This window comes from Procambarus clarkii, chromosome 7 (assembly GCF_040958095.1).
Source record: "Procambarus clarkii isolate CNS0578487 chromosome 7, FALCON_Pclarkii_2.0, whole genome shotgun sequence".
In the NCBI taxonomy this organism is placed as follows: domain Eukaryota; kingdom Metazoa; phylum Arthropoda; class Malacostraca; order Decapoda; family Cambaridae; genus Procambarus; species Procambarus clarkii.
The window spans coordinates 50869778-50889965 of record NC_091156.1 but is presented as its reverse complement, the minus strand read 5'-3'; the positions used below and the strand labels follow the sequence as shown (position 1 = coordinate 50889965).

Sequence of the window (20188 nt, the reverse complement as noted above, 5' to 3'; positions counted from 1 at the left end):
GCATGGAAACATCATGGGAAAAATAAATAAACGGTCATCACTGAACTCGTACAAATATATGTAGCAAAAATGAGAAAGAAAAGAAAGGGAAGAAGATGAATGACACATGTAGTAATAAGAGCGAAAATAACTAAATGGAACCTCTGGAGACAGTATATATCAACGATGAACATCATGGCTTATGAGATGTGTAAAACGGCATTAAATTCAGCTACCCAGAAAATCCGATTAGCCGAAAGAAACTACGAAGAAAACTTGCCTAAAACATAAAGGATGATCCGAAATCATTCTATGAATATATACATAGTTAAATAAAAACAAAGGACTCTGTAGGACCCCTAAAAGATATATTGAATGACAGAGGAGCAGCAAACAATCTGAATGAATACTTTACATCAGTGTTCATACTAGAAAGATTGAATGACATCCCATTACCACACAAATGATAAGAGAAGGTGAAGAGAATGAATTAGGGATATACCCATTACATGTGACACAATCAGGAAGAGTATTGACAAACAAAAAGACTCAAAAGCCCCAAGTGTGGATGCATTTCAATCCAAAGTCTTAATGAAACTGGCAAATGCACTATGTATACCACTGAAACATCTTTTCAGAAAATCCCTGGACCATGGGATATTTCTTCTGGATTGGAAATATGCAAATGTTACCCCCTTTTTCAAAAAAAGGCAGAAAGAGCTTAGTAGAAAACTACTGTCCTCATCTTGACATCACACATCTGCAAGCTCATGGAGAGACTCCTAAGGGAGAGAGTCATCCAACATCTCACAGAGAACAATTTTGTAAAATCAACGCAACATGAGTTTGTAAAAAATAGATCCTGCCATACAAACGTGCTCACCTCTCTGGAAACGGTATCCGGCTATTCAGATGAACAATTCCCTGCAGATGTTGCTTACATAGACTTTGCTAAAGCTTTTGACAAGGTACCACATGAAAGACTGGAAAGGAAATTACAGGCACATGGAATAAATGGGAAAATATTGGAGTTGATAAAACAATGGTTAAAACATAGAAAACAAAAGGTCGTGCTAAATGGGAATTAATCTGACTTAGGGAAATGTGCTAAGTGGGGTCCCAGTGGGCTCATTTTTGGGCCAACACTTTTTGTCATATACATGAATGATATAGGTGAGAATATTACGAATCACATCATCGAATTTGCAGATGACACTAAGGTCTATGGTTAAGTTGGAATGGAGGTGATATTGAGACCTTACAAAGAGATCTACATGAACTCCACAAATGTTCATATGACTGACAAATGCTCATTAATGTCGAAAAATGCAAAACTTTGCATGTGGGGCATAATAATCCACGTCCAAACTTCCAAATTGACAGCACTATCTTGCAACAGATAGATGAAGAAAAGTACCATGGAGTCAGAATCCATCATTCATTAAAAGTTGTACAACTAGTAGGAGCGGCAGTAAAAAAAAGAGAACCAAACCCTGGGAATAATTAAGCGTACCTTTACCTTCAAGGAAAATACAGAAGTCGTTTAATTTTACAAGTCTTTGGTGCGCCCCCACCTGGATTATTGCATCCAGGCATGGAGACCTCATCCTCATAAAGACATAACTACTCTGGAGAAAGTGCAACACCGGGCAACAAAGATTATACCAGAGCTTTGTCATTTCATATCAGGAACGGTTGAGGGCCACAGGGCTAACAACACTGTAAACCAGGCATGACAGGGCGGATTTCATAGAAACCTTCAAAATACTAAAGAAAATTGGATGATATTGATCCGAACAATTTCTTCAAAATGTCAGATGTAACACGAACAAGGAGCAATGGGTTGAAGCTCAACAAGCCAGAATGTAGGACATAAAACAGGAGATGCTTTTTCACCCAAAGAGTTGTAAACCTGTGGAACCATCTACCCGCCGAAGCCGTAAAGCCAAAACTCTGCTGTGTTTTAAAATACAGTTAGAAAATATCATCAGAGTAAATGTGGGGATCTTTGACAAGCCGTCAGCTTCCTGTCCTCATCGAGGACAGGAAGTATTACCTGATACCACTAGTATTAGTGGTATCAGGTAAATTCAATTCAATTATCCAGGAAATTGAGAACACTATGCCCGACTGACCCTGACAATTAAAAAATATATATTTTGGAGAAATACAGAATAATATATCACCTTGCAATTGAGCTCACAAAGGTCTTTGAGTAAGATGTTTTAGAAGGGAGAGAGTTTACTACTGACAGTGAAGGCGCTCCCCGCTGGCTTGGGACAGGCTTGTGTAAACTCTGGCCAGCTTCTGCTGAAACATCTCTGGTGTAGTGAGGATCTTCTATCTCTTCATGTACAACTGCTCGAGTATTTAAGAGGGGAACCCTGCCTACCAGGAAATAAGATGCCAGGATGAACATAACCTCTAGCTATCTTCCTACCACACCTAGCCAGCTGCTTCGTTGATAGGAAGAACACAGCCAACCGTCTGCAATAATCAACTTAGCATGAGGCGAGGTCACCTGACACGACCTGACCTCTGCCAGACATGTCAACATTAACACACTGAAGGTGAGACCCTTCAAGGGTCAAGTACCAACAACCTGGCACAGCCAAAATCGTGTGTGAACTCTCTCTACTTGTATATGTGATATAATACACACAACCATTTATAGTGTTACATTGAGACGCTCAGTCTAATAGCGGGACGACGAGACTATCAGTCTCCTGGAGGGACGACGTGACGCTTAGTCTCCTGGCGGGACGACGTGACGCTTAGTCTCCTGGCGGGACGACGAGACTATCAGTCTCCTGGCGGGACGACGTGACGCTCAGTCTCCTGGCGGGACGACGAGACTATCAGTCTCCTAGCGGGACGACGAGACTATCAGTCTCCAGGCGGGACGACGAGACTATCAGTCTCCTGGCGGGACGACGAGACTATCAGTCTCCTGGCGGGACGACGTGACGCTCAGTCTCCTGACGGGACGACGAGACTATCAGTCTCCTGGCGGGACGACGAGACGCTCAGTCTCCTGGCGGGACGACGAGACTATCAGTCTCCTGGTGGGACGACGTGACGCTCAGTCTCCTGGCGGGACGACGAGACTATCAGTCTCCTGGTGGGACGACGTGACGCTCAGTCTCCTGGCGGGACGACGTGACGCTCAGTCTCCCGGCGGGACGACGTGATGCTCAGTCTCCTGGCGGGACGACGTGACGCTCAGTCTCCTGGCGGGACGACGTGACTCTCACTCTCCTGGCGGGACGACGTGACGCTCAGTCTCCCGGCGGGACGACGTGATGGTCAGTCTCCTGGCGGGACGACGTGACTCTCACTCTCCTGGCTAGACAACGTGATACTCAGTCTCCTGGCGGGACGACGTGAAGCCAGTCTCTGACCAGGCTTGTTTTGAGCAAAGATTGGAAAGTTTTGGAACTCTCCATCTCAGTATCAGCTGGGTAGTTTCAAACCAGCTGACTGCTTCTCTTCTATGGGTATGATGTGATGCCATCTGGGTGAAGCACTGGATCATCCTGGATTTGTACCGTTCGGACGCAAGGGTCTCTCTCTCTTCTGTGAATGGGGCTGAGGCACGGCTCTTCTTGATGTTGTCATTAAATTAGTTGTATTTTGCATGCCAACCCTTGGAGCTTCTGTAGTGCAGCACATGCAATACATATTAGTCACGTACCACCCTTTTGCAAATACACTTGTATTAATTGTAAATTTGGGCTCCAAGGTGGAGGGCCACTGGAATAAGGAGTGTCTTTCGATCTACACGCGTGCCTGTGACTGCCATGTCTGCAACACAAATTAAAAAAAAAAACATATTTGAGCAGAAGAGAAATCTAATTACTTTCACTCTTGCCTTGTCAAAGGATAAGGAGAGAGAGATGGCACCCTGCACATAAAAGGCCCAGAGGTGAGTCAAGAGAAATCATGTATTTCATTTCATCTCCTAATTGACTAAAAAAACTGCATGGTCATAGGTACAACAAAGGAAAACTAACAAAGCAACATGAATCATGTATTTAAGAATAATAAAAAAATTCTACTTAAGACTTGTATTTGTCTTTATGTGACAAACAAAGATGATTCCCCCACACTGGCAGGTGATGGAACCACTGAAATAATTAACATTCTCAGCTAACCCGTCCAAATTCCTTGTATCTTGGTGTGACAATTTATGTGCAATAAAGCCTAAATGTTTACTAGGTGTTCTTTAGCAAATAGACAGTAATTAATAATTAAATTACTTAAACATAAAATTGCAATTGGGTTTAAAGAAAATGTAAACAAACTAATAAACAAAATCTGGCAAAAACGGTCCAATTCTATTGAAAGAATAAAATTTAATTTTATTTGCCCTGTTAACATTAAATCTGAAGCAATTTGTACATCTTGAAATTAATCCATTTTATACAACCCAGAACAAATGTTTAAAGTATTATGTTTATGTCTTATTAGGCACAATTCTATTATATTTATTCCACTTAAGAAATTACTCTGGGCTAAACACTTTGTATGGGACCAATCAATGATATGACCTGATATGACCACTCAACTGTAAATGGCAGCACCAATCATTAGACACTTGGCCAGTTTGAACGAAACATCTATGATGCTCAGCATTCTAGACAAGGATTTTTCCGTTTGACCAATATACACATAATTACACTCTTTACAAGGACTCAGATACACACAACCAGCCGAAAATTTTGGTGAGATTCTGAACAAATTATTTCAAAATGAATATATTATAAAAAGTACATTTTTTTATATGAGATTTATTATTATGTGTTTTGAAGACTTTTGCTAATTTTTTATCTTAAGAAAGAACAAGTGACTTTTTGAAAGTCAGTAATTCCCTTGGGTTGGGTTTATAAAATGTTTATATAGATTGCTTAAAAGCTGTATGTATAACATATTTGGGATATTGTAAAATATCCCAAACTGTAACTGTATTGTATTTGATGCAATGACAAAAATCTTTTGAATTTCGTCATCAATAATTGGAGGACAATGTACTTAGAATACTCTCAGAAACATCGAGGAGAACAATTAATGTTTAAATATAATATGATGGTTTACAAAATAATGCGCTTATGATCATACACTTCTTGGTTTGATGTTAACGTAAACCACGGATCTTGCCTAAGGTTCATTCTATTAATTAAATTACCATTACAAAGTTAAATCAACAGAGACCAACTATTTTTTGATATTATGACATATATGAATATTTTGTTAAATGAACCCAAATAGCTAAAAACAGATTGGCTCCATTGATTTTTTGTAATGAGGAATTTAATCAAATGAACAAAAGTATTGAGTCACAAGAAAATAATTTTGGTCGAGGTTATTGAGCCGAAGGAGCGAAACATCACCCATTTACCTGAACCACCTTGAATTAACAGATATAATACTTGACAAAACCATAGTTTCAAAGAACTCAATGTGTAAACTATTAAGCTCTGGAGACAAAGAACTCCATGTGTAAACTGCTAAGCACTGGAGACAAAGAACTCTATGTGTAAACTGCTAAGCACTGGAGACAAAGAACTCAGTGTGTAAACTGCTAAGCACTGGAGACAAAGAACTCAGTGTGTAAACTGCTAAGCACTGGAGACAAAGAACTCTATGTGTAAACTGCTAAGCACTGGAGACAAAGAACTCAGTGTGTAAACTGCTAAGCACTGGAGACAAAGAACTCAGTGTGTAAACTGCTAAGCACTGGAGACAAAGAACTCAGTGTGTAAACTGCTAAGCACTGGAGACAAAGAACTCAGTGTGTAAACTGCTAAGCACTGGAGACAAAGAACTCAGTGTGTAAACTGCTAAGCACTGGAGACAAAGGGTTACCAGTTGTCATACCAAGCGTCTGGGCAACAAATATAACATTAAACACAGAAGTATTATTCATGATACACAGTCTAATCATTGCAGCAATAGTGGACGAATTCAGTTTTATGCTATATTTTGGCAGTTCTCCAAGTAAGTATTCCAATAAATCTTACTTGAACCATTTATTGGAATAAAGTATTCAAATAAATACTTGATTGAAGTATTTATTGGAATTCTTCTAGCAACTATGTGTATACGTCAGCCACCGGAACTATTATAAATAGAGCTGTCACATCAAACTTCACTAAATTATTAAATTATATGTCAAATTTATATTGGTTAATTTATTCACTAAATAAGCACTGTTCTGAATATGGGAATAAGATACAGTACTTGCTAATGGGGTCAGAATGTGCACTAGCCACTTATACAAATTTGTAAGGTAACAATTGGTCTCGCTGGATTAATGTCTGTATGAGTCCTAATATAGCCAAACATATGCAGCAAATATGGTGATAATATCTTAAGTTTTGTAGTCAGCTCATTATCGAGCAGTAAATTTATCAATGGATTCTTATGATATCTCCAATTTTAAGATTCTCTCTACATTAGATGTTCTTGACATCCACATACTCCCGAGCCGCTGAACTTGGCTTCGAACAGTGTTTCTTTCTATGCATTCTCATTTGCTCTAACAATCCTTTATGTTGGTGTCAAGTCTATTCTGTTACTTCTTTCCCAAGGTGGTGATATGTTTCGTTTTCCTAAATTTTGTCTTCACAGTTTAGTCCACTCAGTTAAGCAACGAGAATGGATTTGGGGACCGAGTTAATACCAACTCCAAGGTATTTAATAGTGGCATTGTAAACGATCTACACCGTAGGTTAAAAGAAATACTAAAATCACTGTAAACACTTACCGGTAAGAATATTGGTATCAATATTAAATATGCTAGACTATTCTATATAATGTTTGTTAGATCTCGCGTTGATTATAATGCTTTGCACTTAATTAATTTCCCCTTCTCTGTGTTGGACAAACTTAAAGTAGTACAGAATGAAGCCATGAGGATAATTCTTGGTGCCCCAAGATGCACATGAATCATCAACATGAGGGAAGAACTGAAGCTTCCAACCATACTAGAGAGAATCATGCAAGTCAACACTACCTTTTGTCTAAAAGTCATGAGAGACTCTACATCTCCTGCATAGCTCAGAAACAAATTATTTAGTGCTGTTAACACCCTATTGACTGGTGCCGACATACCAACTCACTCCTTTTATGATAAATGGCTGTGAAAAAATGCCTACAATCTTATTAAACTCAACATTCCTTTCAAGTGCAATCTACCTGTCTCTGATATTCCTCTTTATCTGTACCCCACCATTCAAGTATCATACACACCTGTCACCAAGAAAGATAATGAGAATCTTACTCTTCTCAAAGCTGTAACACTCGAAACAATTGCCTCCTCCATTGAGAATTTAAGATCTCACAAGCACTGTGTCTACGCCGTTGGCTCAGTCCAATCTTCTACTGGACGGACTGCAGCAGCATGTAGGTTTTATAGAAATAATATTTGCACAAAGACTGTCAGTGTCAGGTTAAACAACTGGCTGACCTCCACACAAGCAGAACTAGCGGCACTACAACTAGCTACCAGTACATTAAAAAAACATTGGAGGAGGAAAAATATTTTGTGACTCAAAGTCTGCTCTTCAAGCAATCGAAAACTTCTCCTGGAAGATCGACAGCAAGAACCTCATACTACCAATTATAAATGATCTAATTGCTGCACAGAGTAGAGGGTCTCGAATCTCTTTTATATGGATAACATCACACATAAATATAACTCATCATAATGAGACAGACATTGCAGCCAAATTAGCGTGCAACAAAGATGAAGTTGAATTAGATCTAGGTATCCCCATCTCTACTGTCAAAACTGTATTGGTTCAAACAGTCAGGTCTGATATGAAAGAAATTACTGACTCCCAACAACCTGAAAGTACTAGTATTTTAAGCTATGATTTGTTCAGATCTGAAACCTATATCTATGGGCAGCACTAAACGTCCACCACACTGTGCGACACAGTGGTAGCCAGGATCAGGTTGGGTTACCGTTACCTGTGGCAGGTGGCTACAGGTGACGGATCTCCCAATCCTGAGCACTCCAGGTGCAAACTCTGTGAGCAGGAACTGGGGCATGATCTCCCACACTACATCACCGAATACCCAGTTATTAGACCTTTCAGACCAGTTGGCATGAAGTACCTGGAGCTTTACAACTACTTTATTCACTCTCGTATTCATGAAGATATCCTCATAGTGAACCCAAAATTTGCCAGTGCAGGCTACTAAACATATATGGCCCTGTAAGACTTACCATCCTGCGAGATGGGGACTTTTAGTATCACTGCTACCTTATTCACTCTTGTGTTCATGATATCCTTATAACGACCCTAGAGTCTGTCACTGCAGACTACTTATCACTTGGCTCTGTATGACTAACCATCCTATGTGATGGGGATTTTTTAGCATCACGTAGCTAGCTTTTTGACACACTGTACTCCCCTTCACATAGTCTAGGGTAGCTGCATAAATGCAGATGTACCTAGTGTATTAATAAAAAAACACAAGTGATCCCACTTAAAAAGAAAAAATAATACAGCCAGTCGAACAGATGACTCAAATTAAAGCAGTAGCTAACCTCATCAAGTCTCTACAGTCTAAGTACACAAATAAAAATTTGGTACTTATTAACTGAAATCAAATAATTACAGGAGTACTACTTGCTCTAAACTACAATATAGGTGATTAAGGAACTAAATAAATGCTACAAATAAATTTGATATATAACATACGTACCAACTACAACAATTATAGCTTCACTTTCGCATAATTTTATTCACTGAAATATGTAGAGTTTTATTTCCGTGGAGTGGTAGCAAATAAATTAATAAATTCTAACCAATATAACCAGAGATTGATGAGAGGCTACCAACATTTGTTAAAACTATATTTACTCTTAACATGAGAATACTTTAAATTAAATAATGAAAAACCTATAAAATATATTGCACTCGTCCTATTGCACAATTATATATACTAGTAGCTAGTGCCAACCTGCATTAAGGTAGGATAAATTACCATTGACTAGAGTTGTATTAAATAGTGACCAACCTAGCCACCTATTTAATTATTGTGCCGACCCTGATTAGGGTGGGACTATTAACAACATAAGTTGTGTTGTACATATATTACCGTACTGTCATTATTACATATAATCTCATATACCTACTATATAATCATTATACATATGAGTGGTGAAATGTATCACTGTATACCAACCAACAGAAATAATAATGAGCTAACCTGAGGGATATCATCTACTTGTATATAATAATATAAAATTACCAATTTAATTTTTGCCAACCTACAGGAGAGGTAGCATTACAGTCGAGTGACTGAAATTAATCACACTAGGCTACTACAATCATCTGCTCAGTATTTTTGAGTAACTATCCCAGTTATTTCAGCTCAGAAATTATGGGCCAGTCAAAGCAAAATCAAGCAGCCAGTATGACAGACGAAATGTTTACTACCAGTACGTTGTACTACAGGTCACTCATGAGTTATAAAGAATATGTGACCAGGCAACTGAACTACAGTGAGCAGGTAGCCCAATCAAATGTGACCTCCAAATTACTAGAAAGCCACATAGAGGTCAAATACCAAATATTATAAACGGCTGGTGAGGCAGTGGACAAACATGTTCAAAGCCTCATCGAAGAAAAGCTTCATGCAGACAGACTAGACTACTTCCTCACCAAAACAGCACGATATAAGGAGGAGGTCCAAGATCGTCTGGATAAATTAATACAAGTTTTAGAACAATTAAATATAAACTTTGTTTATATGTTTAACTCATTTTTAATTCATTCAAAATGTTTAATTCGTTTAATTCAATCACACCTTTAATTCATTACTGAACTCTATAGGTTTCATTAACAAAACTTATACATTCCTTTATTTGCGAAGTACTTTCAGAGGTAACATAAAGGCAGTTATAGACAATCTGATCCTAGTGATGACAACCACGATACTGTCATACAGTTGTCACAACTCAACTATTGTGACAAAGAGATTGCTATGGTCATTCTCTAATATAAACTGAGAGCTATACCTACACCAGGTAAAACACCTGAGGCTATATAAGACTTTAGACTCTAAGTATAGTCTTTAGTTAAAGCTTTTGCTGCTAAGGATTTTGTGTCTCGTGCAGAATAGGTGTTAAAATTAGAGATTAAAAGCAAATTACCCGAGGAAATCATGGAATCTATCTTTTCTCACTACAAGAAAGACATCCTCTCCCTAGGTGAAATCTTTGAGGGTTTGAGGATGATGGTGAATCGGTTGAGAACACATGAGTAAATAGTACCAACACTGAGCTCTTCAAATGACAAGGCTAAAATGACGAAATCATAGGAGATCAAAGGTACTAATAATAAATCCAAACAAAACACTTCCACTTCTAAGTAGAAATCAGGCAGTGTTAGAGAGACAGACATCAAAAGCCTTATGAACGCATTTAATATCACCGTAAATTTTAATGTGATCATAAATCATTCTAAATGTAATTTGAGCACATTGTTTGTAGTAGGTTTTATTATATAATCGGTTTGCAAGTAAGTTGAGATGTATGGAGGTTACAGCTTGTGGATCGTCTCTTAGAGATGCTAGACCACATGACTGAATCTTGTCCAACCCTACTCACTAGAGATGCCATAGACCATGTGACCAAATCAAGTCCAGCTTGGCTACCTAGGACTTCTACTACTATAACGGCTAAGCTGTGGCGTATAATATAACTAATAATTAGTAGAGTTCAGTAAAATTAATTGACTTTAACTATGATAAAGAAATTATTACAACTAACAAGTTATTTCCTATCTAGTTGAAGTTATATAATATAAACCTCCCCAAGTAGGTGAGGAATTTATTAGTAACATAAATTTCTCTATACAGTCCACTTGCCTAATTAAATAATTTAACAATAAAATTCAACTTAATTAATTTAATAAATATGTAAATAAATAAATATTAAATCCCACTGGTAAATTTCCTGCACTAATTGACATATTTTTCCATCTCAAAGTTCTCTTTTGTTTTGACCGTTCGAATAAGCTATGAATAATCAGCTTACATTTATATGAATTAATATACTTAATAAGTAAAAATATTTAAATATATTAGGAACATAATAGAGCTTAGTATCGCCTTGTTCCAACAATCATTGCCTTCCTCTGTTCTAATGTTTCTCACTTTGACCTTTTGTCTGATTCTTGCAAGATTTTCCTTTAACCAACTATTACAGTTTACCCCATAGCTGAATATATTTATCACTGAAAAACCTCTCACCATATTGTATTTTATTTGGTCCAAGCTCTTTGTGCAGATTTCCAAAAAAGCAAATAGTAAAATTAATGTAATTTAACTGTCATCTTTTCCTGCATATTTGTTCAATAAAATGTTGTACTCACACAGAAATGGGTATGACGTCACTGCTGCTGCTGGTCGCTGCTTGCGCCTCTGCAGGGCTCCTGCGAGCGCCTCTTCCTTATGGTAAGTCCACACATATGAGGTCTTATCAATTCTGGGCTCAAAAATATTGGCAGGTTTTGCTTAATGAAAGCCTGCGTGATTTGAGGCCAATTAGATCATTACTTCCACGAATTACTCTACTCCTCATGTTATAATTCTGTAATCCCGTTTGCAGCCTCGGTGCAGTTTAAATACATCGGCGTTTAACTGTCGTATACGAAGGCAAGAGTGTGTGTAAATCTGTAATGACTTGTAAAAAACCTCATGTGAGTAAATCGTGTTAAGGACATTTTAAATGCATTGACATTTATGTATTTCCACAATAAGAGGCATAAAGAGAATGAGAGAAAATGGCGTGAGAAGGAAAGAAGGTGAAATTTCTGCTAAAAAATTCAGATAAGAAAACATTTTCTCGAAAAGATTTATCATCTCAGTTATTTATAAGAATATTAAAATTTATATTATCATTATTTCCTCTATTTGAATGATTGTCCACACATCTCCGTCAGTAGAGCTGTGGGAACCGACCTGTGAGATTTATATTTATTTAATTTACATGGATTTATATAGAATCTATATTGATGTTAATTTATATAATTCGATAGCAATTTGTATGATGTTTAGCGGACTGTATTTCTGCAATAATTCTCACAAATCGATCCTTACACATTGGGGGGGGTTATATTTAATTTTTATATATGCAGCCAATAAAACTACAGTATTAAACTACATATATTAGTAAAAAAAAATGTTGGAGGTGCCTTATCTTATTGTATGGTAGGTCTAGTCCACCAAGTATAACTAGGATGTAGACACCATATAATCCTCATGTGAGGCTAGCTTCTAACACCCTAGTAACCGATGTACCAAGATTAATTCTTGTTTCCTCTTCTTGTTCCTGTCAAAGGGCACTAGCTGTATAGCTGGAATCCTAATATATGACAGCTATATCAGATGAAACATTTATTTATTATTAGATAAGGACCAAGGCTTAATTACCTGGGTTGAGTCGTTCGTTCGTGATCTAACCGGAATTAATCCTATCTACCTTTTACATTACTTGCCAGAAATGAAAAAGATAAGATTTCGGAAAGACACTTCCCTTGGAGTTTTTGACAGCGTGTTGATAATGGTAGAAGCACTAATTTGATCTCCATTACACTTCGTCCAAGAAAATTATAGGAGCGGAATTTGCTCCGACTCGGTCCTTTTTAACAATAGCTGACCTCCCTCACCACTGACACCTGGCTCTCCTTGTCCAGATGTCAATAAGTGATAGAAGGGTCACATTTACACTATTTTGATACTGATAATTAAGTTATTTCAAATGAGATGTTTTTATAATGTAATAAGTCCAATCACTACTGTATTTAAGAATAATTCCCAACAGTATTGCTGATGAATTTATAGCACTATGTGGCAATGATATCACGTTTTCTATTGATGGAAAATTCCAATACAAGCTACATTTTCTATGGGTTAACATGTATATACAACAGCAGCAATATTATTTGCATATTGTATTGAATATTAGTAAATGGTGTCGGGTTTTCCGACAAGAGCTGCGTTCTCTATGTAGAATTGTCAGTGGTAATGTTTGTCATGCCTTCACTCTATGGAACTCCCTTGTTTAGTTGATATTAAACATTCCAGTGGAAATTATTCGAATGTAAAATAATTCCATTTTATATTCCTCATTTATTTACGTAGCTTTAATAAACCAACTTACGCTATGAGGAGTAGTATTATAACATGAAAGAATTAAACGTGACATAAATACTCGTTAAAATCTCTTCTTTCCTTAGTTAATTCCGATATATATATAAATCCAATTACGCTTGAGATGCCTATCGAGAGCAGCGCATGAGCAATCGGGAGGGGGAAGAAAACTCGAGAGCGTCGCTAGCCACCACGCGAGAGAGACGCCATTAACAACGTGCCTCTATGCGAGAGAGACGTCATTAACAGCGTACTACAGAACGCATCAACACTTGCTTCTCCGACGCCATTACACGGAAGCGTGGGCATCTATCTTGCCAAGTTATTGCGTTGCAGAACTCCAAATTAACGACTCATAGTTACGTCATCCTACCATCAGCGGGTACCAGAGTTCGTGGAGGTCTACGTCTGCATGCAACACAATTCTAGGCGAGCATAATTCCAGTTCCCTCTGATTTTTGTTATATAAGTGCACTTAGTAACATTTTTCATATGTACGTTGCTCGTTCGTTATGCCACACAATAATCAACAAAACAAACTTCGTTGAACAGAATCTAGATTTTCACTTCTCAATGAGAAGTAGTGATATTAACGATAGCCTAGACAACCTTTACATTTAATATGCCTTTCAACTTGACTGGGAGCGTCGAGAAGGAGAAGAATTAATTTCATTCTATGTGCTTGCTCGACACCGTGTTACGAGTGTGCTGTCGTTATCGCCCCACACGTTTCCAACTAATTCAGTCAAACAGCTAAGCTGACCTAATTTTCTAGTAGTGTAGTATTAGATATACTAACATCTAGTTACATAAATGATTTCCTTCCAAATTGCCATTTACTTGTTATTTATGAAATTTATATTATTTACTAACTATATTTATTTGATTTATATATGAACTAATAATTTGAATTTCCATACATATTTCTTTTTGACGATTGAACCAGCGTCGGATTATTGGTGCTAGAACTTAATTGTATCCCAGCGCTCGTATCCCCCAATTTGTGAAAGTAAATCTGACTCTTATTTCATGATAAATACAGTTTCACTAAGATCCATAGAACATTGGTTCTTGGTATCAATCTAATCCACTTGCTCTTTTTTGTTTTCCACTTTTTCTAAAAAAGTGGTGGTCCTTCGTAGCTATTGAAGTATCTTTTCATTTTATTTACAAATAATGGAGTTAGATTTTCCCACAACCTCCAACCTACATACAATGAAACACATTCTGTATTACACTTACCTAAACCAATTTTATCTTTTCCCACAGGGGAAATCTCTATCTGATAATCACTAATAGTTTGGACAGTTTTGTGATGTAATCCAAATGCACTGAGCCGGGAACATTTGCTTGCTTCTTACTGAATGTAACTGATTTCACCCTACAGCATTAGGTGAGACCATAGAAAAGAATTCTGAACTAACATCAAGAACTACATGTCGGAGCTAATCTTTTAACTGTAAAGCTATACAACTCATAATATCGTTAGATAAATAAATAAACCTGTAGTTTTGTTATTTTATTTATATAATTTATATTTTTCATGACATATTGACGATTTATTGACACAATGAAATTAAATTCTTTTCTTACACTAATACTTCTGTTCACCTTCTCTGGCTCACAGACAAGTTAGAAATTCCTCCTTAATAATTTTTCCTTTACCAACATTTTTGTAAGTTATGTATCATCATTGCATTGAAGAATCGCCGCGGGTAATTTGTGAAAGTTTGATTTGGTATTAGCTTGGTTCCTCGAGATCCATAATGGATTCAGGAGAATCTCAAGTTAAATTACTTATAGCATCTTTTGGTCCAGCAGGATAAGGCAAACGGCTGGGGTGACCGAAAACGCTGCTTCGAATTATCATACTGGTCTAATGATTATTATTATCATTTCATGTTGTTGTAAAATCTTTAAACACATAATGATTTCTGTTGACGGAACCACAACAAAACATTTGAGATACCTTATGATATAAAATCATTTGGTCAGTAGTTTATGATGTCCTGAGTATTACACATGATGCTCACCTTCCACAGATGATCGTCTCATACAAAGAGCAACGGCCGGAGTGTTGGATGCTGTGTTGTCAACAGATGAGCATCAGCGCTGTTCTGTATTCCTCATCACAGACGCCGCCTCATCACACCAATCAGTTATGGATGTAAGGATGGTGAATTAGAAGCAATAAACGTGAGTGATATATTAATATATTATAAATGCTTTGCCCGAAATCAGCAGTCATTAACGGAATGATCTTTTCATGTATGACTTAATTTGATGCAGTTAACAAAGGTGTCAGGAGTGGGAGGAGGTGTGGGCGTCTTCAGGACAACAATGGACGTCTTGGATAGTAACGGTACACGCTGGCAGCTTCCTCAGCTGCTTCATCACGCTAGGAAGGTTGGTGGCTGTCATCACCTTCATGATATTATGTCACGCTTTACCTGCTGCTGATGTTGTGGGTAGTTCACTCTCACCTTAATGGTGAGGAGCACACGTCACTCTCACCTTAATGGTGAGGAGCACACGTCACTCTCACCTTAATGGTGAGGAGCACACGTCACTCTCACCTTAATGGTGAGGAGCACAAGTCACTCTCACCTTAATGGTGAGGAGCACACGTCACTCACCTTAATGGTGAGGAGCACACGTCACTCTCACCATAATGGTGAGGAGCACAAGTCACTCTCACGCTAATTGAGAGGAGCACAAGTTACTCACCATAATGGTGAGGAACACAAGTCACTCACCATAATGGTGAGGAGCACTAGTCACTCACCATAATGGTGAGGAGCACAAGTCACTCTCACGCTAATTGTGAGGAGCACAAGTCACTCACCATAATGGTGAGGAGCACAAGTCACTCACAATAATGGTGAGGAACACAAGTCACGCTCACGCTAATGGTAAGAGTGACTTGTGCCCCTCACCATTAAGGTAAGAGTGACTTGTGCCCCTCACCATTAAGGTAAGAGTCACAAACCTGCACCTGGGCTACGTGGCCTGGCAGTGCCAGAGGCCCACACACCTGCACCAGCAAAGGCAGCCTGTAGTAGATCAGTAGTAGGCATTGATATGGGTGTTTCATTAGCAGTGACAAAGAGGATACTTAAACCAGTATCTAATGAAAAACTCACCGAACTAACAACTTTACAGAGACCTGAAAGTTGTATCATTAAATATTATGATAGATATCGTGAGGAGACATTCATGTATAGAACTAATAGGGCAAGAACTCGGCAATGTGATGTTATGGTGGCCAGAATACGCCTGGGATATAGACGTATCTGGCAGCTTTCTCAAAACCCAAATGTCGAAAACACCATGTATCAACTTTGTGAATGCGTCGAATACATCATGTGTCAACTTTGTAAAGGTGTCGAATACACTATGTGCCAACTTTTTGACCAATACGCCATTTGTCAGCTTTATGAAAGTGTTCAATACACCAGGTGTCAACTTTGTGAAAGAGTCCAATACATCATGTGTCAACTTTGTGAAAGTGTCGAATACACAATGTGTCAACTTTGTGAAAGAGAAAACATGCACTCCCTCGACCATTATATTGTAAAATGTCCCATATTGACTGACTTTCGCCCTTCCGGGCTGAGGTATGCTGAACTCTGTAACTACTATATGAGTACTGGAACACTTGATGATATATTAAACTTGTAGCCAAGATTGAGCATGTAATGTATAAATTATTCAATGTATGTGATGTAACTATATAACCTGAGCTTGTAAAAACTCCATAATCACCTCCATTGATTAGTTTACTATGCACCCTAATCACCTTCAGTGATTAGGGTGTTTAATAACATACTAATTTAAATATGAGCTACCTTATCCTGTCAAAGTAGGAGTGACATAAATGTATTACACACAGAAATCACAATAGTGTGATGCATGAAATGAACAAATCCAAAAGGGCCGTGACACCGTTTGTGTCTCGGAGAGGCTGCAGAATCCGAATATGGTCAGTAGAACTTCCGGTTACAATTATTTTAACTATGTCGTAGCTCTATCAATTAAGGCAGCGTCTGGGAGCCTCTCGGACGTAGGTTCGAACCCTCGTCACGGCGCTCGTGGATTTGTACATAAATGTATGTTTGTACGTATATACAGGATATGTGGAAGCTGGTCAGAATTGCATTTCACCCATGTAAACGCACATTAATGACACTATGTATAAAGACACATCGAACACTTTATGTAGGGCAGACGTAAATCTGTTTATTTATGTATTTTTGTGTGTAGGTTAGATTAGCATTTTATAAACACTACAATCACATTCTGTGGTGGATTTTTCAATAAATTATATGTTTAACAGATCTCTAACCCAGTCCATGGAAGACAGAGGAAAATGTTTATATGGTGGTTATCATTATAAATGTGTGGCGACGTCTGAAGTAGAAAAAATGGGGAGACGTGGCCTGGCAGTGCCAGTGGCCCACACACCTGCACCTAGGAGACGTGGCCTGGCAGTGCCAGTGGCCCACACACCTGCACCTGGGAGATGTGGCCTGGCAGTGCCGGTGGCCCACACACCTGCACCTGGGAGACGTGGCCTGGCAGTGCCAGTGGGCCACACACCTGCACCTGGGAGACGTGGCTTGGCAGTGCCAGTGGCCCACACACCTGCACCTGGGAGACGTGGTCTGGCAGTGCCAGTTGCCTACACACCTGCACCCCCCAACACTGATCACACCCTAAAACACTTCCCCTCACTCTTCAACACTCTCTTCATCCTCCAACACTACCTTCCTTCTACAACTCTCCCTTCACCCTCCAACACTACCCTCACCCTGAAACACGCACTTCACCTTGCAACCCAGGAAACACAACACGTTTGTGAAGGTTTTCAAATGGTTGCAGAAAGATAACTCTGTAACTGTTGAATGAAATACGTCTTTCTGACGTTGCTAAAATCATTAGAGATAACTAAAAACATATTCTTGAGAAACAATTTATTTAGATTTATATAAAATGTTATAAATTATTGTGTATACTATCCAATTAAAAATTATCATGCGTTATATTTAAAAATAAAAAAAATCAGTCAACATTATGTATACTATCCAATTTTCGTCATTTTAACATCATATATCATTTGTATGTCGTCAATATAACGTTATTTAAACACAATCTTTACGTTATTATGGAGTTATATTAACATTTAATGCATGTATAAAAAATTCAGAAGTATTAAACTTTATATTTTAAACCTTGTAAAATTATGGTAAAACTTGGAATTAGACAGTAAGCATGCTTTATTTATGAAAATATAGAAACAAATCAACAAAAATATTTTAACATGCAAAACATCAACATAACATAAATGAACTGCTTGGGAGATGGAGACCTAAAACATTGCAAACATAAACCTTGATGTTCAAACATTTCTTCACAAATCTCTGAGCCTCTAAAGTAAAAACTGTCCAATGTTAATGAAGCAAATTGCAGCCTAAAGGATAAACAATCCATAGCTTGTAATATGTATAAGAACGTAGGAAGTTAAGAACAAGAATCCAGAAAACTGTTGAAGGCCTATTGTCCCATACGGGGCAGTTCCTGTTAAAATCCACTCAAATTTATTCATGTTATGTCCAACCTACACTTGAAACAATCAATTGATCCTATGTCAATTACGTTACCCATTAATGGTTCCACAAATCAACAACCATATTACAGAATTAGTATTTACTCAGCTCTTTCCTAAATCTAAACTTATCCAATTTACACCCAATGTTTCGTGTTCTGTCTTGTGCTGATTCTTCCAGTACTTCCAGGGAGCCGGTCGGCCGAGCGGACAGCACACTGGACTTGTGATCCTGTGGTCCTGGGTTCGATCCCAGGCGCCGGCGAGAAACAATGGGCAGAGTTTCTTTCACCCTATGCCCCTGTTACCTAGTAGTAAAATAGGTACCTGGGTGTTAGTCAGCTGTCACGGGCTGCTTCCTGGGGGTGGAGGCCTGGTCGAGGACCGGGCCGCGGGGACACTAAAGCCCCGAAATCATCTCAAGATAACCCCTACCAATATCCATTTTGTTATCTCAATTCATCCACTTGTGCACCTCTATCATGTCACTCTTAACTCTTCGCCTTTATAGAGAAAGGCGAAATACATACCAGCTTGGAAATAGGAATTGTTGATTCTAGAGTAATAGCTTTTCAAATGTAATAAACAATAATGTAAGTAAAAGAAAAATATCCTGACAGCAGATTTGACATCAATGTTAACGTTTATCTTTGAATCAATCAGTTCATTGACTACACTGGAGCAGTTATCATATACTTATAAAACCAGTCTTAGACACACTGATGCATTATACTTCACAATGAAGGTTCCATGAGCAACTATGTTTGATGCTGCTGGTAAGATAAACTGCATGAGAGACAGAACTATGTAACATAGCAAACATGAACCTTAATGTACAAACATTTCTTCACTAAACTCTGAGCCTCTATAATACCCACTGTCCAATGCTATTGAAGCAAGCCGCAGCCAAAGAAAGAAAGAGAGATTTTATCAGTAGAAAGAGAACTTTGTGCAAAAGGATTAGGAATGAGTTAGTCACTTCAAAACAAAAATTCGTCTAAGTGGTTAGAAATGTTAAAAAAGAGAAAAGGAGGGCAAAATGAAACTATGAAGTTCACATAGCAGGGCAAGCAAAGACAAATCCTTAGGGGTTTTTCAGTAATATCGAAGAAAGATTAGGGAAAAGATAGGTCCATTCAAAACTGAGACAGGTCAGATAACTGATAATGAGATAGAAGAGGTGAGTAGCATTTTTAATAAATATTTTATCTCTGTAATTACTAAATAGTAACATAATATTATGCCTTCAGCCGAACATGTCTATGTGGGTGGGGACGAGAACAGGTTGACTAGTTTAGCAGTTACCAGGGAGGACGTTATTTAACAAACATTGAAACTCAAGCCATAGAAATCCCCAAAGAACACTGGACAAAGTGTTCGCCAGGGTGCTTAAAGAATGTAAAGAGGATCTTTGCGAGCTATTGTCTACCATAG

At 38.1% G+C, this 20188-nt stretch overlaps 1 protein-coding gene across 1 annotated transcript in view; it reads left to right on the top strand.

The window, feature by feature from the left end:
- The window catches only part of LOC123761426 (uncharacterized), a 100259-nt gene that overhangs the window by 66468 nt on the left and 13603 nt on the right, over positions 1-20188 (top strand). The window contains exons 2-4 of the mRNA XM_045747453.2: positions 11374-11451; positions 15192-15316; positions 15439-15555. Of these exons, the coding sequence (XP_045603409.2) occupies positions 11376-11451; positions 15192-15316; positions 15439-15555 (318 nt within the window). The 5' untranslated portion in view covers positions 11374-11375. The remainder of the gene's footprint in view (positions 1-11373; positions 11452-15191; positions 15317-15438; positions 15556-20188) is intronic.